We start from the raw sequence: 26,925 nt of genomic DNA on the forward strand, positions 1-26,925 counted from the left end.
TAAGGCTAGTGGAAACACTTTAAATTAAGAAAAATCTCCTATCTAAGTGAATACAATTTAAGGGAAATACTTAAATATGTTTTGAGTTAAGTAAAATACTTAATAATTAAGGGAAATATGTCACTTAAGTGTGATTGGTGAATTTACGACCACTGTGGACTTTTAAATAAGTGGAGCTCGCCCAGAGCCTAAAAATGGTAACTGGCAATATGTGCACATGGGTGTCCTATTGTCGCTGCTGTAAATGTCGGCCAACTTAGTTTAATATTAAGTAATACAAATTTATAAATTACTATTATATTTAAATATTTATTATAATGTTATAAACCTTTTCATTACTCATTGTGCAATTTGGGATTGGACCGTTCTAGAGGTGTTTACCCCTTGTTTGTCCCATCCTTCACTGAATGTACTCTGCTCTTTTTATATGCTATGTCTTTTTCTTTCTTTGTATGTACATTTTTGTGAGAATTTGATTAAATAAATAAATAAATAAATATTAAGTGCTGAACCTATTGTTCTAACTTTTGAATCAAGCTTTCCAATTTCCCGCACCACTTTCTGACGATTCTCTGTACTATCTTAACTTCTTCAACATACCGGTATCATAAAAACAACTGATAGAATGTCACATGGAACACTGTATTTAGGAATACAAATAATGACAATGGCCTAGAAACAATACGAGAATCCAATACACCATAACAAAAAAACAATGCTGGACAGCAATAGGAAATAGATCTTATACTTCCCCAAGAGGTTGTCGTCTTGAAATGTTATTACGATTCCAAACGACAGTAATCCGAAACTCTAATTATAATCATACTTTGAAGGAATACTGCAATAAACCATAAAGGTGACCGTTTACATATCCCAAGATTTACATAGAGATTTAGTAACTTGCTCAAGATATGTAGAAAATACACTATCTGATAATTCCAATCTAAATCTTCCAATATGTTCATAATACATCGAAACGATGTTTGTATGCTGCATGCTATACTCGAATTGGGGTTGCTGCAAACTAGAGCAGTTGCGCATGCGCTGGACGCATTTTATCAAAGTCTGCCTACACGCCGAACGGGAACGCGTATTCATTTGCTCCTAGAAATTGCTAGGATATGCACACAAACAAATTAATGTACGCGCATTAATTTTTTTCGAGACAGAATCACTATAGTGGGTTAACCTGTAAAACAACTAATCAGCGACGCACACATTCAAATGCTGATAAAACAAATAACGACTTTTTTATACGCGCGCGTCACTCTCTCTCGTAAATGTTTCAGTGTTACGGGTATTAATTTTACGATTTAATGGCGGACATTAAAAAAATACGTTCTACACATATCTTGCAGGTTGTAAAACCCTTTGCCCAATCAAACAACTATATATAAAGCGATTTATTATAGAATATAAATTTTTGAGACATTTTTCAGAATATAATATAATACGGACTATCAAAATATCATTACGCTCAAAGTCAATGTTCCCACGTATATTTACTGTCTAAATATCAGACAATATTGAACCACGTTAAAGTATAACTATATTATATACCTTAGATAAATATACATGAATATCAAAGAATCGCTGTACAGCACTACGAGTGTACTTATTTTCACGACGCACTTGCGACTAAACAGTTGTCGAGTCAAAAAGTCATTCTCAGAAACACAAAATTAGACTATATAACAAAAAGTCGCAAAAAGGCATTAAAATGCCATAAAATTAGCGTGGTTTAAAATGATCATGATTATTTTCAATGAACGGAAGAAATAAATCGATCACAATGTTTTCAGGTTTAAAATACCGATACGCCCGACAAGTTTATCATCAGTGAAAATAGCAACGTGTATTATATATAGTTGATTTATGGCGATTAACTTTGCATCAAATCTTAAAAAATAATTTCGATAAAAATAATTATATAACACAACGCTTAGATGCACATATGAGGCGGGAGGTGCGTTGTACATCCAACAGTGTAAAAACTAATCGCATTATAAAATGTAGAGAGAAAATATTCCAGAAAGTGGGTCGAACCTACATATAAGACCAAAATAAAGAAAATATTCCAAATTCTCATCCGAAACAATTGCGTTCTACGTTTCTTTCTTTAGGCTTTCCAGAATAGCATGCATCCACAGTGCCACGGCAGAGGCTCCGGGGTCTTGTTTAGTTATAAGTTGTGCATTAACGTAGCTAGCCCTGCCTGCCCTGGCTTTCATCGACGCAGTTTCTGATGCGGCATTGTCTGCAGCCTAAACGTAAACAATTTAGAGAACATTAAACCTGAGTTCTATTTTGGCTTGTTTTCGGTTAAGTTGGGTTATTCTAGTTAATTTAGGTAAAATAAAATGTATATAATAGAAAAAAACCAGAACAACCTTCACAGCCTTTTCCAAAAGAGAAGTCCAATCTTGACTGCTGTTCGTATCGTTAACGAGTTTGTTATGTGCGGCATGCAACGGATCGAGCTGAGAATAACAATTGAAAAAAGAAACAATTTAAAATTTTGGAGAAAGTTAGGACATAGCCTATATGTTTAAACTGTATAGTGTTTGTGTGAAAAGTTGCAAGACATTCAACTTACAGGAAGTTGCAACAAAACCAATTTGTAGAAAAATTGCAACAGAACCAATTTAATAGAAAGCTGCAACATAGACAATTTACTGGAAAGTTGCAACAGAGCCAATTTGCAAGAAAGTTGAACAGAGCCAATTTGCAGGAAAGTTGAAACAGAACCAACTTAATGGAAAGCTGCAACATAGACAATTTACTGGAAAGTTGCAACAGAACCAATTTGCAAGAACGTTGCAACAAAGCCGATTTAATGGAAAGCTACAACAGAACCAATTTACAGGAAAGCTGCAACAAAACCAAATTGCAAGAAAGTTGCAACAGAACCAATTTGCAGGTAAAGTTGCAACAAAACCAATTTGCAGGTAAAGTTGCAACAAAACCAATTTAATGGAAAGTTGCAAAAGAACCACTTTACTGGAAAGTTGCAACATAGCCAGCCAATTTGCAGGAAAGTTGCAACAGAACCAATTTGCAGGAAAGTTGCAACAGAACCGATTTACTCGAAAGTTGCAACAAAGCCAATTTAATCGAAAGTTGCAACAGAGCCAATTTACTGGAAAGTTGCAACAGAACCAATTTAATCGAAAGTTGCAACAGAACCAATTTACTCGAAAGTTGCAACAGAACCAATTTACTCGGAAGTTGCAACAGAACCAATTTAATCGAAAGTTGCAACAGAACCAATTTAATCGAAAGTTGCAACAGAACCAATTTACTCGAAAGTTGCAACAGAACCAATTTACTCGAAAGTTGCAACAGAACCAATTTACTCGAAAGTTGCAACAGAACCAATTTACTCGAAAGTTGCAACAGAACCAATTTACTCGAAAGTTGCAACAGAACCAATTTACTCGGAAGTTGCAACAGAACCAATTTACTCGAAAGTTGCAACAGAACCAATTTAATCGAAAGTTGCAACAGAACCAATTTACTCGAAAGTTGCAACAGAACCAATTTACTCGAAAGTTGCAACAGAACCAATTTACTCGAAAGTTGCAACAGAACCAATTTACTCGAAAGTTGCAACAGAACCAATTTACTCGAAAGTTGCAACAGAACCAATTTACTCGAAAGTTGCAACAGAACCAATTTAATCGAAAGTTGCAACAGAACCAATTTACTCGAAAGTTGCAACAGAACCAATTTATTCGAAAGTTGCAACAGAACCAATTTACTCGAAAGTTGCAACAGAACCAATTTACTCGAAAGTTGCAACAGAACCAATTTACTCGAAAGTTGCAACAGAACCAATTTACTCGAAAGTTGCAACATAGCCAATTTACTCGAAAGTTGCAACAGAACCAATTTACTCGAAAGTTGCAACAGAGCCAATTTACTCGAAAGTTGCAACATAGCCAATTTACTGGAAAGTTGCAACAGAACCAATTTAATAGAAAGTTCAAACAGAACCAATATTTCTAGGCAATTGTAATACTCCTTCTACTTTCTTACACTGCTATCATTGTGGGAGTCTCTGCCTACTTCTAGAAAGACAACCAGTTTGTCTTTTATTTATCATTCTGTATTCACATCAAGTTCGTTATTCGCAAAGCACACATGACTTTAGGAGTTTCAACGTTTACACGATTAGTCGAAAAATCTATTAGCAAGACAATAAAATGCAAATATAGCATGCGAGACCTGATTGTACAGTACAGTTAACCTTTCAGTTATATTACTCGAAATTGATTTTTCTTAGTTTTATTCCTCATAAAACTAGTATGGAAATCCGTCGGATAAATCAACGGAACATGAAAGTGCACATTCTGGGAAACGAAAATAAATTCTTGCACATGTTATTGAATCTTATTTGGTAATATACTCTCTCTTTCAAACATAGATCTTTACAAAAGGAGTGGCGCATTATTAAGGTGTTAAATAACTAATGAATTCTCTCCGTATTCTATCTATTAAATCAATTAAACACAGAGGAAATCCTCAAAATTAAATGCAAACATTATAAAAAGAAGTTTTTAAACTTATGGAATGACATTGATCTAAGATCTAAATCAAATGCTCTTTCTCTAGTCTAAATAATAAATATTTTTAAAAGATTGATTTCTGTTATTATTTAAGCTTTTCCTTTTTGCTGCATTTTGTATTTAAAACTGTGAAATGTATGTTTCATTTTCCAGTAGTGTTATGTTGGGTAGTAGAGTGGTTAGGACACTTGCCTGTCAGACAGAGAGACCCGGGTTCAATTCCCAACAACTACTAGTCTATACTCAACTATAAATGAGTACCTGGTTGAAAATACTAGGGATGATAAGGCCACCCTACCACAATGAGCTCCTAACAGCTCATTACCGTACGTTCAGAAATGAATACGGGATTTACCTTACCTTTACATTTACAGTAGTTATGTTTAATCTATTCCCTGTTGCTAATTGTTTTGATCTCTAATTTTGCATCATATTTCTCTCATACGACCTCGTGAAAGCTTCGATTACAAATAAAGATTATTATAATATCACATTGCCACATTGGAACTCTGTCTATATAGTATCAAACTACTTTGACAAAAAAAAAAGTATGTGCCCAAATATGATAGTCTAGTAATCTGATATCATCATGTCCATATATGGGCACATCACATTTTGTTTGTCATATAAAAGTTTGATAGTGTAGAAAAGGCTTTAGGCTTGATTTCACGGTACCTTCTTTTATTTCGCCAATTCTGTTTAAATACCCGTTTATACCTAAACCTAACCTGTAGCACAACCTCAATATTGACAATGGCAGTAAGCCTACAATCACATCATACCAATTTTATTATTCATTAAGCTACGTTCACACTGAGACTGTAAAACGTAACTGGCACGGATTTTTATCTGGTCACCAGACTGGAATCTGGGCTCAATGCGACGTACCTTTAATCTGTAAGTAGGTTATTCATTAAATTAGAATAATACTTATTATAACAGAATGCCTTTTTAAAACAGATAGTATAGTCAATAATTTCCCGTATCAATTCCGAGAATCATTATAATAATTATCTGAATCGAAAGATTCATAACAAGCAAAAACAAAAATCGATTAATCAAATAATTTAAAATGACATCTTTAAACATGCATATACTTGAATTGTTACAGAAATGGTACATTCATGATTGCTTCTAATGCCGACTACAGCAGTCTAATAGATGCAAATTTCTACACTAGATCCAACGACATTTCAAGAAACAATAAAGAGGTAATCTCGCCTTTTAACAGTACCGCACTTTAAAGTAACCGTGTCTAGGAATTATGCAAATATAAAACAATTCACGCGCGCGTGTAAATGCAAACTACGCACAACTCATACTAAACTATATCCTATATAGTATCCTATTAGATTTAAACACAAGACATGCTTGTTTTGATCTGGGTGATGGATTGATAAATGGGAAAATAAACTATTAACCGACGTCAATTTATTACAGGATGCTTTGAACTGTTGCATACATAGTACCTCATACCGTGGGTATTACCACTGCATGCGTACATTGGACTAGATTGAAATATTACTGACAACTGCCTCTAGGTATAGTCTTCTAATGGAAAACGCTCTTTAATAAATTTCAAAAAGACATTTAATCATTTTTGAAAATTACCGGGTAGAGACTAAACACATTCAAGTTAGATGTGTTTTCACAGATAACCTTTTCTTCAAATGGCGTCTCTCGAGAAGAACCCTAATTTAAAATGTATCTTAATAATTTTATTACCATTGTGTTTGTTGTACATAATATTTTGCTATGACTAATTAGAAGGTTAAAAGTGTGAATGCTTAAGCTATGTGTTAAAAACACATTTTCAGGGGAAAATCGAGGATTTTTTTAAATACTGTAATTGGAATTAAGTATAGCATTTCCCGAAAGATGCCGATTTCGGGCTCGGGCCGAGTGGACCCGACTTCAGATCCTTCTATCTATTTGAGGTCTTATGCACAGCACACATTGCTATTAGGGAGAGGTTACAACACACGCAACACTCGAACTATCGCTGTACGACATTTTTTCCAACCAATTGTGTACGATAGTTTTTAATTACGGCGGCAAGGCATAATTGAAACATTTTCAAAAAAAGACATTTATTGACGTACTTCTATACATTCCGCCTACATAAACATTTGGTTGACAGAAGAATTATTATTACCTGTATACGGTATCCCTAATGAATGGCAATTTGATAAGAAGCTGTATATTGTATTCTTTTGACTCTGGATATTAGTTTATAAAGTGAAAAAATAAGAACTTAATGCTTGTGGTCACGTATAAGCCTTCTAGTAATATAGTATTTCAGCTAATGTTTCGGTCATTGAGCTTTGACTGTTTTTTTTTTAATGTCGCCATTGTTTGCCATACAAAAATGCACGTTCGCCATAATTGCACCCAAAAGGCGTTTGGAAAATGACAATTTACACACGTATTTTCCAGTTCCTGTGTACCATTTCCCGTTCGATTGCTACACTAAATATGGAAAACACGTTTTTGCATTTCGTGCTTTCCATATATCTATCATCTATGGAGTGCAATCGGCGTCATAGGGAATGACGATATTCTTAAATCATTGTAAGTACATTGTTCGCACTAATAACGGTCAACTGCAACATACCGGAAAATGTGTCGGGGAAATTCTGGCTCTCGCCAAATGGAATAATAAGTAACACTAATAACATGTGTCAGCGCTACCGGAAAGAGCCATCCATCTATGTGACTAGTATAGAGGGAATCAGTGGCCATATTCAAAAACAAAATAGTAAAACACGATATGTTAAAGACGATGAAGAGTATTGATTTGACTTAAATACTAAGTAAATCAATAAATATTGAAGGATTTCCCTAAAAAGGAGATATTCATTTTGATGATATGACATTGTGTTTCGTGAAAGCTCTGTCTACACTATCAAACTAGACTGACACAAAGTGTGATGTGTCCAAATATGGTAGTGATATACCCAAATATGGCAGTGATATGACATCATCATGTCCATATATGGACACATCACATATTTTTGTCACATAAAGTTTGACAGTGTAGACATGGACCTATAAATGTATAGGTCCATAGTGTAGACATTTCTTAAAGCTAGCTTGGTTCCAAATAGGACGTAAGCCCAACGCAAGTAATGATGATGTATGATGATCCGTCGCGTCGTGGTTGTCAGATTGCTGAGTTGCCGTGTGCACACGGCCAATGGTATTTGTGTTGATGGATACAAAGAATCATTCGTATAATATAATATAAAATAGCAATAAAACTATAGAATACAAACCATTGTTCTGTCGCCAGGCTCAGCTCCACCATACCTAATGGAAATAGGGAATATTCAACATCAACACGTTCATTGTAATACACCACCTTGTCTGGGTTCCAGACGGAGTTTTGACTTAATATTAGGAAAAAGATAAATATTTTGGCACATATGGCGTTTCATACGTGTACTACTTGAGCTTGTAACTTCATTTCAGACAAACATCGAAAAGCCTCGAAATAAATACAGACTTGGGGCAAGTCTATACACCACCAATTATCTCTCAAATCTCAATATCTTTACACACAAAATAGGTATAGATTAGTTGAAGGAACTGTTTCAATTAATCTATGAATAATAATAACAACCAACCTCGACACGGCAGTCATTCCTGAATGAAGTGCGTCAATCCAAGATGGCGGATTCGTGTCTGTGCGCAGTTTTCCTGCCGCAGCCGTTAGAAACAAGCTGTATAACTATAATACATACGATGATAAAGTTAGACAAAGAAAAATAGTAAATAAAAACACATAAAGAAAAAGAGTTGCGTATTAATAAAGAGTTGCGTATTAATGATGTCAATTACTACCATATTTGGCCACACCACACTTTTTTTGTCGAAGTAGTTTGATAGTGTAAAGAGCTTATTCTTATTCTTTATTGCCAATCAACAACTACAAAGTAAGTGGCAGGAAACACAAAAGGGAACTAAATCCCTATGACAAGAGCATGTGAATCCTCTACCAAGTAAGTAAGAAGTTCAGAAACTTGAGAACCATGTACAGAGGCGAACATTTTCCCTCCTATAATTGTGTTTGATCGTTTCTGTATAGTAGCCGATCGGCCTATTATGTTATAACATGTGATTATGATCTCAGTAAAATACATTACTATGTACAATACTATATGACGCACACAATGAGCGCGTCATCTGGCATTTACATCAAGTTTACTTACCCCACCTGATGCTCCTCCCATCGTGTTCTCAAGGGACTCAGCGGCAGATATCAGAATATCATACACACTGTAGTTTGAAAACCCATCTAACAAGGCTAGGATTCCTTAACAAAAAAAAGCAATAAAGTTAAATAACGACAGAGTTAGCATTTCAAATTTTATTTACGTTTACGACACAATAAAATAAACAACGGTAAATATTAACTATGAGTGTCATTATTCAAAAGAGAAACGTCACATATACATTTGAAACATAATTCAGAATAATATTTTCATCGTCTGACGTAATCTTCTTGAGAAAAACAACTAAAAAGGCAGTTTATCAAAAGATATCTCTACTACATTAACGTCAAATTTAACGTCAATAAAGTGCCACTGTCAGATGCATTATGCAGATTGGAACTGAAATGCCCAGTTCACCGGATACCTTTTTTGGTTTTTATAAATATGTTGGAAATGTAGCTTGTAAAAAATGTATCTGCTTTAGGCTAATAATATTTAGCCTTGTGTTACAGGATATTGAAATAGCATTTAGCGTGTCATTCAAAAAGTAAGCAATCCGATACCTGAACTCTCATTAAGCCCCTTCTTAAAACGCGAATACATTCACGCGAATCTTAAAGCTCTGTCTACACTATCAAACTTTATGTGACAAAAAAATGTGCTGTGTCCATATATGATGTCATATCACTACCATATTTGGCCATATCACTACCATATTCGGGCACATCATACTTTTTTTGTCAAATTAGTTTGATAGTGTAGACAACATTTATATAACATTTATCATCTCTGATTCGTTGCGATTTCGCGTCACAAACCAACACTTTTGATTGGCGCAAATTACATTGACGTGTATTGAATATTCATGAGTTCTGATTGGTGACGAAAAACAGAATATAATCGTGCATTAAACATCATGATCATGCGCAGAATGACTTTTTGACCAAGCTGCGTAGTTGAGTTGCCTATCGTGTGACAACGAAAGGTCATTAAGGCTTGGTTCTCACTAGAACGCAACGCAAGAACGTAAACGCAACGCAAGCGTGTTGACCAAAGACAAGCGACAGTGAAAATAATCCATCGCTTGTGATTACTTACATTTCGTTGTGTTGCGTCTCTAGTGGGAACCAAGCATATTGTATACCGTACACGCAAGCCTGCCTGCATGATGCAAATCTTTTATGTTAAAACGAAATGTAAAGCAAGCATACATAAGTTAGGCCTACTTATGATCTGATGAAACATTGCTTTCATTTCTAACCATCGACGACGCAAGTGAAATATATCTATGTGAACTTGCCTAATCTAGGTTGTTATTTGGCCTTTCACTAAGAGGTTCTATTAAACTCCTTGAATTATTGCGAGCAAATTAGGTTTTTCAATCTTTGCCGATGGGTCACGTGTTTAGTTTGATTTCAATAAATCATAACAGAACTATTCTTTCATAATTTTCCTTCGTAATTTAACAAAAACTGAAAGATTTAAAATAATTCGACTTTTCAAATCAAATTAGGTTAATGGATTTTATTACTGACGTCATCAATCAAAATACGAAGAACATCAATCCCTGTTGCTAATGGTTACAAAATAAAGTTAATGTTAGAAAGAGAATGTTTGCATTTCGAATCATACCAACCATGTACAATAAATACCTTTAGAGGTATATAATACAAAAGAAAAATCTGTTCTTTTTTCTGTCATAGCAGCTACCGCCACACAACAGTTAGTAGGCCTATTCCCCATTGGGTTTATCCCGATCTAAGGAGGCTGAGGCACGTCTTTGGAAACGTAAATCCCCTCACTGTACCCATATTGATTAAATTATATTTTTGTAATGAGTTCTGCAGATCACCGCTGCGAGCCATACATTACTATACTGATTTCAGCAGCACATAACATATGATCTTCAATTAACATAGACATAAATACGTCAACTTCATACATGTAACAATAAATTATGTTCAAATAATGAAGAAAAACTGATTAGTATATGTAAACACCCTTTATTTCTGCACGCCGTTAAAATTCGCGACTTTTGTTTAAAACAAGCCTACCGATATTACAGAATGAATTAAACATAATCGCGAAAATTAAAGGTTGCTGATTAGTTTACTGTCAAATGGCGAAAATAAAGGGACTGAAATCCAGGCTAAACGTGGCGATATCTCATGTTTTTTTATAGTTGTGTACTGACAGAAAATATGGCTCGTTTGAGTAAAAAAGAAACAATATCAAGAAAGATAATGTGACCCATGTATATTTAGCTGGCTTATATCTTGAAAACAGCACAAAGTATAGTCTAGTTTCTAGATTCTAGATATTCTGGCACATATTGCGTTTCATACGTACATATGAACTGGTGGACTAACATAAAAAAGACAACAGACTTTGGGCGAGTCTACACAAAGTAGAGTGTACATTTTCGCACTGATTTAAGAAGTTAAGCAACGTTGGGCCCGGTTGCGTTCTGGATGTCTAGAAATCGCGGCGGATGCTGTATATACTGGAGAGTGATGGTGTAATGGTAATATCGGACTAGCATGTGATAGGCATGGGTTCGAGGTTATCTGTACCATACTAATTGCATCCTTAGGCAAGATGCTTTACTCTCATTGCCTCATCCTTCGGATGGTCCCGTGTACTTAACAGTGCACGTTAAAGAACTTGGTACACTATTCGAAAAGAGTAGGGGATCGTCTCCCGGTGTGCTGATCTGTAGGCGCTGTACTGCTGGCTGCCGTGGGTCCGTGGAGGGCCTAATCCGAATTTCCTCAGTTTCCAGTTAAGCTTGAGGACAAATATAAATACCTTTACCCTTTACCCTTTACCTGAAATTGAGAAATATTTCAGGAATAAAAATTGTTAGGATTCTTGAAATTGCAGTGTGTACGGTAATATTTTTGTGCGTTTTGTTGTGTTTGCGTTTCATAGTACTGTAGTCGATTTACGGGTATGATGACGTGACAGGGCGTCACTATTTACCAAGATATCCAAGATTATATTTTTATTTCACGCTGCTGCTCCGCTACGTCACAAGAGATGAATGATTTATTAGATGAAAGCAAGCAGCAGTTACAGTACTAGACACTGACATTTTTGCGAAAAACCATTCTCAACTATAATTTATAGGTACCAGCTGCTGGACCCAAACGTCTGGGAAAAGAGTCTAACGGTTGAATGACAAATCCCAAAGCATTTCTGGTATTTATGAGTCCCATGATATTATATAATACTGTAATTCGCTATCAGATAATCATTGAATTATTATCAAAACAGTCCATGATTGAAGTATCTAGGCGTGATGAAGTGACCCCCAGACTTGACCTTAGCAATAAAATAAACTAAATTGAGTCTGTGTTTCATATTAAAGTTATTCACTTCTGTAACAAAATTCACATATTTTTTGCTTTCAATTACATTTTTTCAGGTAAAATAACTATTATGTGACAATAAAATGACACATTCAAAAACAAATTTGAAATAAAAAATATTTTTCAGAGGGAAAATAATATTATACCTTTAAAACTGTTACGTCAATAAGCGAGCAGCGTTTTTTGTAAGAAATATTTCTTTTATTTTCATTTATAATACCAGAAACAACAGCAGAAACAAATCCGCCACTTGATAAGGGGTATGTTACATTTGCACTTTGATAGGCTTACAGTATAAACCAGCTGGCTTTGGGTAATGTCCATGATAAACTATTAGCGGTAATTGATATGTTTCCCCCCTCCCTAGGAATTTTAAGGAAGCATTAACATAGCTTAAACGTTATTTATCGAATGCATAAAATACGCAGATTAGTTCAAAAACGTTTTCAAGGGCTTTCTGGCGATAAAACAAATCATAAGACAATTTTCCACTTTTTTTCAGAAATTCTAATGGGTTTTTACGTGCACATGAGAATTTAAATGTCTTATTTTAAGAGGCTGTTTTTTTCTATCCATCCTCGACATTTTTTTTCACTTTCGTAATGAGAATAAATTGGACGGTTTTTTATTACATTGTTGACTAAATATGGAAAACTTACTAGAAACTCCTATTAAGAGGACACCTTCGGGACCAAAAATGTCCCTTGAATTGGGGTTCGCCGTAGTGTTAAAACATAGGTATATATTTCCCTTCGTTCGTTTGACGGAAAAGTGACCCATAGTAGGCGTGTCCTCTAAATAAGGTTCGCCGTAGTGCTAAAACATAGGTATATATTTCCCTTCGTTCGTTTGATGGGAAAGTGTCCCATAGTAGGTGGCGTGGTGTCCTCTAAATGGGGTTGGCCGTAGTGTTAAAACATAGGTATATATTTCCATTCGTTCGTTTGACGGGAAAGTGACCCATAGTAGGCGTGTCCTCTAAACATGGAGCTATAGCTCCATGCTCTAAGTAAGGTTCGCCGTAGTGCTAAAACATAGGTATATATTTCCCTTCGTTCATTTGACGGGAAAGTGTCCCATGGTAGGTGGCGTGGTGTCCTCTAAATGGGGTTGGCCGTAGTGTTAAAACGTAGACCTATATTTCCTTTCATTCGTTTGACGGAAAAGTGACCCATAGTAGGCGTGTCCTCTAAATGGGGTTCGCCGCAGTGTTAAAACATAGGTATATATTTCCCTTCGTTCGTTTGACGGAAAAGTGACCCATAGTAGGGGTGTCCCCTGAATTGGGTTCGCCGTAGTTTTAAAACATAGGTCTCTTCGTTAAGTTTGTTTCACGGGAAAGTGTCTCTTGAATAGGAATGGTGTCCCCTGAATAGCAGGCTGTAGTTTTACAACATAATATTTCCCTTCGTTCTTTTCCACATGAAAGTGTTCCCATAATTCCCAAAGGATCAATTCTACTGTATAATTGCTCCTACCTAATTCCATATAACTGTCCGTAAATCAGCGAGTTAAATAAATTGAGGCATGGAACTTCATTCTGAGGTTTTATAATCCCCGTTGAGACTATTTTATCACTTTTTATTTTCAATTTCAGAGAAATAAATACATGAACTACCTTGCGCTCCAGTTTTTAGAGTTGTCCCACAATCCCCGTCTCCTCCATGCCGATCTAACTCATTCAATAAAGACTCCGACTCGATTAGCTTTTTACAGATATTTTCAAGCGCACATAAAACGGCTGACGTATCAGCTGTAAAGAAAAAACGAATTTATTTCATAATTGGTTAACCCAATTTAGAGAAATATGTAAATTGCCGTATTTTTCAAATGTTATAAATTAACCTATTTTATGTTTTGTTAAGAATTGCAGACGTTCTGCTTCTTCAATAATAATCTAATTATAGTAAGCAAGACTTAGCTCGTAAAAATTGACATTATTCAAGAAATCTCAATGTAGTAATATGAAAAAAAAAAAGAATAATTTCAGAATTTAATATATATAACAATTAGAATGACAATTAATAGTCACTTTCAAAGAAAAATAACATTTTAACATTTATATAAAATTCCATTTTTAGATATTGACATTCGAACTACTATAATAACTATTACCATTCGGGCTATCGCTACTTTTTTTGGTTGAGCAGGTTTTAGAGAATTTCACACAAGGTTCAAGACGTTCACGTCCGCGTTGCGTAGAGGACGTGGTACCAGAAGATGTTGACCCGTGTTTCCAAGCTATAGCAGTTGTATCTTTATCTGAAACATAATGAAAATGGTGTCATTCTTTGCTATAGGACGCCGCGTGACTGCAGGACGCTGCGCTGTCTACAACGACGACGCCCTATCTCATCGTATTTTGGTATCTGAAACATAATGAAAATGGTGTCATTCGTTGCTATAGGACGCCGTTGACTGGAGGACGCTGCGTTCTCTACAACGACGACGCTCTATCTCATCGTATTTTGGTATGTGAAACATAATGAAAGTGGTGTCATTCGTTGCTAGAGGACGCCGCGTAGCATGGAGGACACTGCGTTGTCTACAACGACGACGCCCTATCTCATCATAATTTTGGTGCAGCGCGTAGTACAATCTACGACTGCCATGAATATTTCTCCCGTGATGATGATGGGAGACGACCAAAATGATGATGATTATGACGTCGATGATGATGATGAAACCATTGGCGACGGAGGTGACAATTATATCCCCAAATACCATAAAAACATAAAATCCATACCTAAGCATTTTAGACGAAGATCAGTCAAGTGGAGAATTGTGAGAGACAGACCAGCCATGTCTAATGACGTCATAAAATGGTCAACATATACTCGTTCTACAATAACGCCTTTTGATTCTGTCGGGAATAAACATCATAAAAATCATAAAAACGACCATATATTTCACAAACTTTACTTACGAGTATATTATAAAAATAATCATGATTATGATACAGTGATCCTACTGATCATGACGACGAAGATAATGATAAACACAAATATTGATAATAATGATAATGATGGTTTCGTATAATAACACGACGTCAAACTAATATGATGAATAGATATGATGATTAATGAGATAATCCTTCATTGAGGCTTAACCTTACAAACGAATTATTAATACAAAATATCCGGATTATAGTAAACATGGACGGAATGTATAATATGTAGCTAGCCGACATAACGTGGTCTTCAACATAAATCATGTAAAACAAATACATATTTTATTAAAGATGTATTGTCGCCTAAAAAACATGAAAAATGAAGATTAATTAATCAGACTTTGAATGGTTATTTTGTAGTTTTAATAAAGTTAATCCCTTTCGTAACAATATTTAAAAAAAATAATGTTTTCTAATATAAAATTACAAATAAATGGTTAATTCAACCAAAAATCCATTGGCTGGCTGCCAATTTGACTATTTTTTTGCTTTTAATTACAGTTTTTTCAGGTAAATCGTTTTTTTCAATTAAATTAATTAATTAACTATTATGTGACATTAAAATGGCATATTCAACAAAAAATGTTTTAAGAATTATTTGTCAGGGGGACAACATATCTTTAATGTTAAGCAACAACACAAACCTAAATATCTGATAACTGCTCGAACCATAACAAACATCTCAAGATATGAAGTAGCGCCAAGATTGTTCAAGACAAGCGCGACACGATCGCCTGAATTTATGGTCATGTGACTTGAGTTCGTCTGTTCTGTCATGTGATCGATCATCACAGCAGCTATGTCGTCTGCTTGCATAACCTTGCGACAAATATTATGGATCATTATTTTATATAATTTATAGTTTTTAAATAAAAAAGTTTGGGAAAAAATGATGTTTTAAGGAAGAAAAACAGTAATGATGACAACAAGATGACAAAAAACTGTTAAAGTTTTCTAAAAGACAACGGGCTTCTTTAAGGACAATTTAAACATGCGAGCAGTAAAGGTAAGCGGAAAACCGCGTAGCTTGTACCGTGTAGCTGTTTCTATCCTGAGCGGAAACCGCCCGTCCGCTTCGCGTGAACATGGTCATAAGGAATAACATAAATTCTATATTTCTATTACCGTTACCGCTCGTCTGTGTAAATTGGCTTTAAACTACGGCTTTTTAGATAAATTGTCTTTTCAATCCGATTCAAGTCAAGAGAAATTACGGAAACAATCTGTCTGGGATAATCAAATTATCCGGTTACCTTCATACGTTTAACGCCTGCTTCTCCGTGGACGCCAAGGCCGAGTTCCATCTCATCCTCTCCCAGCGTGAATGTTGCACCGGACCCGGGAACGTGACACGGCGAAAGACTTACACCAATTGTCCCTGATCAATTAAACAAACAATTTGAGTTGAAAATCAAGATATTATCATTGTAAAAGTGATTTTAGTTTGTTTATAACGTTTACATAAAATAAAAAGTATATAAAGTTTGTTATACGTACCGACAGCACTGATCGTCTCCGTGCCAATAGCCGCTATTTCTTCTAACGATCTGCCTTCTTCTGCTAAAGCGCCGACAATCTAGATACAAATAAGCCAATCAATAAATGTGGTATAATTACTATTAGCCAATCAAGAGTGATTACTCAACCATCTGGTTACCTGGTCATCGTGGGTCATCATCACCGTTCGAACTTAGCCATTTACCCGGGTAACTAAGTTGATGACACCCACCAAAGTTAGCTCATAAAACTAACGAGGTCGCGGGTATAGAACCACGTCAGAACGAGGCCATATAGAGAACTTTTTTTCTACATACTACAACCATGTACATGGAGGGTACACATTTTAAGATCTGGCACTAACATTGCGATTTTCATGTTTCTGCTTATTTTTACTTTATGGATTTTCAATGGGCTGTCTCAGGATTGAGTCATACAACTGGATTCTTCATAGAAATATAATGTTTGACTCACTTTCATTAAAAGAACGATGCCGCAAAGGCCTCTTCTTCCCGCAGTCTTGTCCGTACTGGTGAGGGCGCAGTCTTCTCCAATGGTTATTGTGGCAATCTTGATGTTTTCGGCCGCAGCTCTTTCGGCCGCAATGCCAAAGTTTAGTCGGTCACCGGTGTAATTGGCAACGATTAATAAGACGCCACCTTTAAACGAAATTAAAACAACTTCATAAATATATTTTTCATTTAGTATTCGGTGTCAACTGTCATGTCATGTTTTCGTTTCATGGAATCTAAATTCGACAGAATTTAACGTTAACTTTTACACAAGTACCCGATTATCGTTTTGTTCAGAGCCGACGTTTTTTCAAACTTAAGTATGTCACGCCGTGTATGCCAAAATATTTTTCATTTAGGAATATGAAGCCAAATCACCGTTTCGAACCTAAAATACCTTATTACGTATGTACTGTATACGCGCTGGCCAGCCTCATTAGTAAAGCTCTGTCTACACTATCAAACTAGTTTGAGAAAAAAGAGTGTGATGTGCCTAAATATGGTAGTGATATGCGCAAATATGGTAGTGATATGACATGATATGGCACATTTTCTAATTTTTTTTTTGTCACATAAAGTTTGATAAGTGTAGACAGAGCTCAATAATAAATAAAAATTTGACCTACTTGAGCAGGAAATAGCTCGAATTCCGGCTAGAATCTGATTTGGTGGTGGCGATGTGAACACGGATCCAGCCACTGCTGCCGATAACATTCCCTTTCCTACAAAACCTGGGTTCACAAAAAGCATAACCTGTTACTGCACAATGATATATCGCTATATGAATGGAAAACAACGTTGAGTGAAAATCCTTAATTAATAACGTTATAATATAAAAGTAATAATTTGAAAATAAGACGGACCCGCAGCGAAGGGCTCATGGCCAGATCCTCCCCCACTCAAAATCGTCACCTGACCCTTCTCCTTTACTTCTTCAATATCAGTACGCACAACAACTCGATGGCCTAAAAGAAAGAAAAAATCTTAATTAAATAGGTTTATATAAACCATAGAACCAAGATAAAAAATTGATCAGCGAGTTTACCAGAGAAAAAAGTTTTTTACAAAAACACACGCTGAAAAACTGGATAGCTACGCAATAATAGATCGCTCTATAGTATACCTCTTAGAATCCTGACGTTCAGATTGACTGCTGCCACGCCTTCTAACATCTCATCCACACATGACTCAGTCGAGTTCAGCAGTTGCTTTTGCTGCTGTCCAGCCATTCCTATGTGAATGCAAGTCAGGTCTAAGCAATAGGAAACAAATACATGCTATGAAATGCATACCTCCTTTTACCAAGCTAACTCAACTTATTATTACCCACTTAAACTACTTTTAAAATATCAGAAACTTTTACGTGACTTTTTAGAGAGTGCAAATCCAAAATATATCTAATATAAGTTCTAGATATATATAACATAAATATAACAAATAGCATATAATATTGTCAGCATTTATGTTCTTCTTTTGTATTCTGAAAAGTTAAATCTATACAAAATGTGTTTAATATTTGAAATGTGTCATTAATAAACTCCACTTTTATACAGTAGTTTAACAGCGAAAAGAATATTGAAAAACAGGATCGGAGAGGATGGTTAAAATTAACACAGCGCCCTCTTCGTTATGAAATCGACAATAAACAATAAGTGAAAATGGCGACACAGGTTCTTAAAAACGTGGTAAGAAATCGTAGAATTCACATAGATATACAATCAAGCTATAATAAATAACTAATCAACAATGCCCTGAATTACATGTAGATACGGCTATCACTTTTCATCAGTCCCTGACGTAAGCCTTTAAGGCCTAGGCCAAGTTGGATGGAAAGTAGTCGGATGGTGCATGGGTTGTTGTGACCCGATGCCTGCCTTGTACAGGTCTCCTCTCTGCAAGCAAGTAGTACTACCTAGCATACCCTGGCTGGGTGTGGTGAAATGTCAACAAATTAACCAAGTATTGTCAGAAATTAAAATTGTCTGGGTCTTGTTCTCACCTTAGTAATACAGAGAAGTAGTGAAAGCTTGCTATCTCTGGAGGAAAATTAAGGAAAACTGACTTCAAACTTGTAAATAAATAAATACAGTGACGGTACGGCTCGCGATTTTTGTTATCGTACGTTACGCTCGACTTTGACCTACTAATTCATGGAGCGCCGAATTCGTCATACAATCAATCAAATTATGTGATTTGCTTGATCGACCCTTTTTTTTACGTTTGAGTTCAGATGTTACTCCATTTCTAAATGATTTAATTATCATTATATTTGATTTCAAACAATATTTTATTTCTCTGATTTTTTTGGTTAAAATTTAAGATTTTCAGATCACAAAATTGGATAATCAACAATAAACCGATTTGCAGTCATGTACGCCCTTATTGTTCGGCACATCAACAAGAAAATGTTACTACAGAATCAGAGACAGAGCGCCCTCATATGCTACATGCTGTGTGGAGGGTAAGGGGCTTGGTGCGCAGACCACATACTGAAAGGAAATTGTGTTGGAAGCTTGGGCTAGACAAAGTAAGCAAATACAGGGCCAGGCCTCCAATTAAAAACCAATGTAAATTAGTATATAAATAAGTTAGTACTAAAGTGATTTTAATCAAAGACCATACTACTACAGTACTATTGAAACTCTTGAATAAATGTTACTTAAGTGAATCAAAAACCATACTACTACTATTAAAACCCATTGGCTGTACATCCATTCACAATTCAATCTTCTATCTAAGTGAATACAATTTGAGGTAAATACTTAAATATTTATTGAGTTAAGTGAAATATCTCACTTTAGTGTGAATGGTGAATATGGCCACTAGTCCCACTATACTGCTCTTTTATTTAAATAGAGCATTATAACAAATTCAGAGACAAACCAACATCCACACTCCCAACCCCCTGCCCCTTCCATTGTTGGGGAGTGAGTCTGAAATAATGACCTTCTATTGACTGTTGTAGGCCTACATAAAGCATTGTGTAATGTTAAATTAGCTTTGCCAGGAAATGTCAGTACATGTTAACCTGTTTATTAATGCAGTTAATTCTTTTGCACTTCCTCCCCTCAGAGGTTAGCAATGAGTGATTCTTCGTAAAATATCAATCTTTGTTTTTCAGAAGAACAAAACATTTTTAAACAAATCAAAAATGAGTGTATAGAAGTGTAATATCGTTTCTATAGTATTGATGACATTCTCTATGTAAACTAATAAATGACTGCGGCCCATTCATCCATTAAAGACGTGTTCGTGTATAGAGCAGCTTGTATGCGCATTATCTCAAATCAGCTTCTCTCCATGGTCTAGTTACGGTTTAAATTTATACAATCTGTATCATGATATAAAAAGAAATAAAATTTAATTTAAGAAAATTATATGATAAATGAATTAAAGTAACAGGGGGAAGAGCGGCGCCCCAAGCGCCACCCCCTGGATCTGCCCCTGTTTTTAAACAAATAATGTAATTTTGAGTGTACAGTATGTCAATGTCATGTCCCATACAAAAGTAGTAAATATATGAGATTGTTTACCAAAAACTGAGTTTACCTTAATGTAATATCCTGTCATTTCGTACTACATTTGGACTTGTACTCCAGAGTGAGTGATGTTTTGAGAAAACATATGTAATCTGTTACGGTACTCACTTCCTCAGAGAACAGGCTTTGAATCATCACCCTCAGGGGGATAGTACGTGACGAATGTGTTCAATAATCGAAAATACATAACATTGGGTGTCATTCAACCCTATATATACAGATCTTTGTTTTTATGAAACAAAAAGATAATTCTTAAGCTCTGTCTACACTATCAAACTAGTTTGACAAAAATAGTCTGATGTACCTAAATATGGTAGTGATATATATATGTATATGTGAACTTTATTCAACCAATCATACTTTTTTTGGTATTATAATGGTAACCATAATAAAGGTGTAATTACAATGATTTTTACAAAAGATAATAATTATAAAATATATACAGCTGATTATTTACAGTACTGATAATAATGAAAATTAATTGAATTATATTGACTATTATTGAAAACCGAAGTTGAATAATTACAATACTGAATAAATACAAATTTCATTAGAGGTTTACAATCAATGGAAAAGATGAATACATAATATTGTAAGTATCAAAAATAGCAGATGGTATTGATGTGACATCATCATGTCAATATATGGGCAAATCACATAAAGTTTTATAGTGTAGACAGAGGTTTATATAATTTATGATATACAGTAAATATTTAATTATCACATTTTGTCTTGTTACTCTGCTAGTTAAAATACTTTTTATTTATTAAAGATATGTTGTCCCCAAAAACGTGAAACAAAAAAAAGTATAAAATCAAACTTTGAATAGGCCATTTTGGAAATAAACGAACATTTTTATTTTATTCAATTTCCAGGTACAAACAACAACATACAAAACATGAAAACGGTGCAGTACCCTGGGAATTGCCATGAGTGCTAAAGCTTGGGTCCCACTAGGATGCAACGCAAGGACGTAGTGCAACACAAAGTGATTTGACAAATCACAAACGATTATTCAAACCGCGTGCGATTGGTCAACTTGCTTGCGTTGCGTCTACGTCCTTGCGTTGCGTTTTTCTGGGAACCAAGCTTAAGCACACATAAAAGTAAAACAATAAAAAAACATAATATATAAAATTGAAAAAATAGTGATGATAGAAACATATACTGTATATTATTTAATATAAATAAATTAAGTGTGTCTAATTCACTCATGATTGTTATGAGTCATAACTGGTTGTCACAGAGTATCTTTTGTCTTCTAAATCTCTAATTATCTCCCTTTTTTCAGAGATTTCAAGCAACAATTCATAAGAATACACCCCAAGTGAACATCCTGCTGAGGAAGATACAACATCTGATACGCGTTAAGCCCGTCATTTTGAAAGACGGCATACCGGAAAAGGAGGACTTTGAAAATTGCCAACTGAAATGGAACGGTGAATTAATAATTAACAAGAAACTTGAAGCAACTTCTTCTTCTCAACATTCATTGACGGGCGGCAGCAAAGAAGACAGTAGTTCGTGTCACTGAAGTACGTAAAGTGAACTTAGAGGAAACATTCTAAAGCTCTGTCTACACTATCAAACTTTATGTTACAAAAAAATGTGATGTGCCCATACAGGCCTTGTCTTGCGATCACTCACCTAACACACTCCTAAACTGCCCTTGAGGAGTGCGATTTACAACACGCTTAAATTTGGTAAATTTCTACACACCAAAATACAAACAGCACACCTACAGCACCCATGAATGTATTGAGGAGTGCAATTTGTAGCACACCTATAATTTTCAAAAGACAAAGCCTGTCCATATATGAACATGATTATGTCATATCACTACCATATGTGGGCATATTACTACCATTTTTGGGAACATCACACTTGTTTTTGTCAAACTAGTTTGATAGTGTAGACAGAGCTTAAAAATCATACAAATGAGTCATCTATTTTCAAGCTTGCATAAGTTTATGCAAATGAAATGAAAAGTTATATAACGGGTCAGATTTATCAAAACTTGCCTAACAATGTAATCTTTGTAGTAAGTCAATAATTATTCCATTCAACTAGTTGGATAACTCAAATTTACACAGAGGGTAAACAGTAAGCAGAAAAGCGTGTTAGCTTGTCCCACGTATAATCTTTATCTATCGTGAGCGGAATCCGCCCATCCACTCTGCGTTGTGTGTAAATGGTTATAAGGAATAACATAGATTCTATAATTGCTATTACCGTTATCGCTCGTCTGTGAAAATTAATCTTTAAGCTTGATTCTTTCACTTAAGCACTGCTCAAGAACTATCTTGACTTAAGCAAAAATTGATAAAATGTCAGTGCAGAGCTGTACTCTTACTGATTGTGAAAGAGCTGTACTCTTACTGATTGTGAAAGAGCTGTACTCTTACTGATTGTGAAAGAGCTGTACTCTTACTGATTGTGAAAGAGCTGTACTCTTACTGATGAAAGAGCTGTACTCTTACTGATTGTGAAAGAGCTGTACTCTTACTGATTGTGAAAGAGCTGTACTCTTACTGATTGTGAAAGCATGGGCGGTGTGTGGTGCTCAGTTTAAAATGTGTAATAAATGAAAAATAAAGTTATACTATAAACTATTTACTATTAATAATTGTCAAATTTGTGTGTACTAGATTATAGGACATGTTGAGATCAATGACAGTGATATTTATTTGCCTATCATGGTATTTAAAAGAAAGTTTAGATATTTTCAATCATGGTCAAAGTTAGACTTGCCCCTGGATAAATCCCTGAGTATGCATACTTTATGTCAAAAATTTAAAAATACACAGAAAACATAAATAGGAAAAGACTTATTTGCTTTAGCATGCTCCATTAAATCTGCAGGAACTCGAACAATTATTTGACAGAAAAAACAAATATTTCCTTTGCCATTGGCCAATTGGATTTATTGTTAATTAATGCTATTTTTCTTTGGATTAAGAGATTTACATGGCTGGCTGGGCTGACGGTTTTAGCTAGTACCTATTCGTGATTCAGCAACATTGAACATTATAAGTTGTATAGGCCCTGCGTCAAAAAATTAGAATTCTTTCAAGTACTCCAATATTTGATATGGAAAAAGTAATTCACAGTATGACGGGTTTTTGCATTTGTGACGTCATCTATGCAAATTAATACCAAAACGTTGCGGAAGTTCGTGAAATTGTCAAGATGTGAACAAGTGTAATAATGTGTTCCAGAATTGCAGGAAGATTACCGACAGTTTAAAAACAATGTATACTTCAATGAAAACAATGAGCCAAAGTCTATGTTGTGGTCAGTGGCCTAACCCAGGGCCCCGGAGCTCAAGGGGCCCTTGAGCAGTACCCAGAAAAAAGGGCTAATAACATCCCAGGCTTCCAGGGTCACTTAGGGTTCCTAAACCAGGGGCCCCATGCCGCATGGTTGTGGTACCTTGTTGGGTCAATTAATGATATAGGCCCTACCCTAATATAATATTTAATAAGGATTCAAGAAGTCATGTACAGTACAACCGTCTTGGTTACCACTAGACGCCACGCAAACGCAAGCCAGTAATTTAATAAATTTCGACGCGTTGGGATTAAATAAACTTGCGTTGCGCTTACGTCCTTGCGTTGCGTTTTAGTGGGAACCACTCTTTAATCTTCAACTAAAAAGAAAGACATGCCTAAATAAAATAGTAAACATTACTGGATCCTATAGTTAAGCTTTGTTCACATTAAGGACGCACACGCAAAATGTGCCCATATATGGACATGATGATGTCATATCACTACCATATTTGGGCATATCCCTGCCATATTTGGGTACATCATTTTTTTGTCGTCAAACTAGTTTGATAGTGTAGACAGAGTCTCAACCATGACATTGTTTTCTCTAACAAACTATTGAGGATGTTTCTTATTGCATAACCGTTTCCAGCCACTGGTCAACCGTGTCTGAATCATGAGGTCACAGGACATTAAACAAGTATAATAATAAACGGCCATTGACCTTAGATGTTGGGGACAATGGTGAAATGTCAAACGTCTTTGTTTACCTAGATGAATGGTTAGGAAGTGTCTGGCCCACGTTTAGTTAAATTAAAATTCTCTTTTTTCGACATGTATTTTCACACTTCTCTATTGTTTCTGAATACAGGTCATGATACATCATAACAATTTATGTTTATTTTCAGACTTTCAGAATTTTCAGTCACAACACAAAAACAAATGTAGTTGCATTTTGTTTGATATAAGCAATACAAAAAATAGATTTTAATTCGTCACTTTTACGAATTCGGTGAAATTTGTTTTATATACCCTGCATTTAGCTAATAGAAGTAGGCCCTATATGATTGATGATTGGATAATCTATGATTACGTGTTGGCACAAAGTTAAAATTAGAGAAATTGAGTTCAATGTACTTCTTACGTAGTAGATTAAACTTATTACTTTTATTTTACAATAACATTTTATATAACTTGTACACGTGATACTGCCTATACAGAGGAATCACCAACAAAAATCCTTCGACTCACAATTGTCAATACATTTCAATACATGTGAAGGAGTGCTGCTGAGTTTCGTCTTATTATTCAGAAGATTAGTAGCCATAGACTTGTATACCTGTATTGTTATTTTCAATTTGGCCTTGGGGTATTTGGAGGAATTACCTGTTTAGATACAAAAACTTCCAATATGTAAGCCTATCCCCTATATTTATGTAGGAATATGAACGGGCCATATACGCGTTGCCCTTCAAAGTGAATAAATAATAATTTATTTTGAGTTTACACTTTTACAATGAGTGGCACTCGACCAAATGGAAGGTGCATCCATAAGAAATATACAATAAAAAGTCGAGGTCAACATGTCAAAACAATTCGACTACAAGAATTAAACATATAGAATAAGTTAGGAACGGTACAATATAAAATGAATTAGGCAACAATAATGTAGACCTAACCCTATAAAGAGATAGATCATTTGGTTTAATTGATATGAACATTACTCGGCTGAACAACACATCTATGTGCCCATGCTCTTTTAACAGCAACGATCAAAGACATTTGATATGGAATCGACGTCATACATATACTAGTAGTTATCAGTTCCACCTAATACAAGATTTAATTTGGTGTTCAGGTCACCAGAGATAAAATCTTCCCATACATCTAAATGATTGACATCGATTAACATATATTCTAATTTGGTATATTCTTCAATCCTATGCCATTTAATTCAATTCAATTTCTTGTTATTTCGGAAATATCATCCATATTATTAAACTTATAAACAGAAAAAGAAAAACTCTAAACTTAAGTATATAGAATGCTTCTCCATCTACAATGCATTTTGGAGTTATGGAGCATGTTTGCAAACACAAGCAACAAGGATGTTCAACCACTATTCAACATACGTTGCATGAAACCATAGGTAGATTTTCGCATGTACTCATTAAAGGAAGGGACACTATATTCAAGAACCATTGAGTTGGTTACATGGAATAGAAAATGTTGAATGTCTTCTAAACCATTACACACTTTACAGATTATACCTGAGTTTCGTCCTATTATTCAGAAGATTAGTTGCCATAGGTCTGTATCTGTATTGTTATTTTCACTTTGGCCTTGGGAGTCTTTGAAGGAATTACCTGTTTAGATACAAACACTTCCACTATGTAAGCCTAGCCCTACATTTTATGTAGGAATATGAACGGGCCATATACGCGTTGCCCTTCAAAGTAAATGTGAAGGGGGCTTGAGTGCATAATGAAAGTAAATAGATTCAATAATTTTATATTAACGTATCGACTCATATACTTAATAATAAAAGGAACTGAGGGTTGGATTGAGGTACTCTGATATACATTATTTAAACTTTTAGGCCTATCAAGGCAACAGATTTAGCAATAGTACACGAGATTAAGCAAATAAAATACAGGGCCTGAAAATATTGTTTGCTGTTCATTGTAGCGATAGGTAATGTATTTGACACTTACATTCCCAGACAAATGCAATATCGATAATAATTTCCCGTGTTGCAAACAGCATAGATAGACTCGTCCATTATCGCAACCAGGTTGATAATAAAACATCATCCTCCCTATGCGTATAATCGTATCGACCATTCAGATAAGTATAACAAACGTGTGAGATTTACTTCCTATTAAATTCAATTCAAGTTTACTGCAGATTTAATTTTTAGAAGCATTTAATCATCGGTGACATAAACGTACACCCTACAAAATGGAACATTCCGTTTAACTAGGGTTCACACTGGAATTTCTCTA

The 26,925-nt window shown here is 35.1% G+C and overlaps 2 protein-coding genes across 3 annotated transcripts; one reads left to right on the forward strand and one right to left on the reverse strand.

Moving 5' to 3' along the window:
* Positions 1 to 738: 738 nt before the first annotated feature.
* Positions 739 to 19,265, reverse strand: LOC144843187 (triokinase/FMN cyclase-like). 2 transcript variants are annotated; one of them, XM_078699957.1, is made up of 16 exons: positions 19,112 to 19,265; positions 18,236 to 18,364; positions 17,976 to 18,077; positions 17,739 to 17,843; positions 17,075 to 17,259; positions 16,601 to 16,679; positions 16,357 to 16,481; positions 15,748 to 15,922; positions 14,900 to 15,016; positions 14,269 to 14,415; positions 13,772 to 13,906; positions 8,780 to 8,883; positions 8,195 to 8,298; positions 7,844 to 7,877; positions 2,391 to 2,480; positions 739 to 2,264 (listed from the first exon to the last, which is right to left on the reverse strand). In XM_078699957.1, exons 2-16 carry the CDS (start codon positions 18,339 to 18,341, stop codon positions 2,106 to 2,108), a joined length of 1,767 nt encoding a protein of 588 aa, XP_078556083.1. In that variant the 5' UTR covers positions 18,342 to 18,364; positions 19,112 to 19,265; the 3' UTR covers positions 739 to 2,105. The 2 variants fall into 2 exon arrangements, with proteins under 2 accessions (XP_078556083.1, XP_078556084.1); XM_078699958.1 differs by having other exon boundaries at positions 18,236 to 18,343; positions 19,112 to 19,261.
* LOC144843202 (large ribosomal subunit protein uL30m-like) lies at positions 18,746 to 23,256 on the forward strand. Its single transcript, XM_078699977.1, has 3 exons — positions 18,746 to 18,797; positions 19,433 to 19,639; positions 21,943 to 23,256. The coding sequence occupies exons 1-3, from the start codon at positions 18,771 to 18,773 to the stop codon at positions 22,183 to 22,185; spliced, it is 477 nt and encodes a 158-aa protein (XP_078556103.1). The 5' UTR covers positions 18,746 to 18,770; the 3' UTR covers positions 22,186 to 23,256.
* Positions 23,257 to 26,925: the final 3,669 nt, after the last annotated feature.

The sequence above is a fragment of the Antedon bifida genome, chromosome 5 (genome assembly GCF_963402885.1).
Source record: "Antedon bifida chromosome 5, ecAntBifi1.1, whole genome shotgun sequence".
NCBI lineage: Eukaryota > Metazoa > Echinodermata > Crinoidea > Comatulida > Antedonidae > Antedon > Antedon bifida.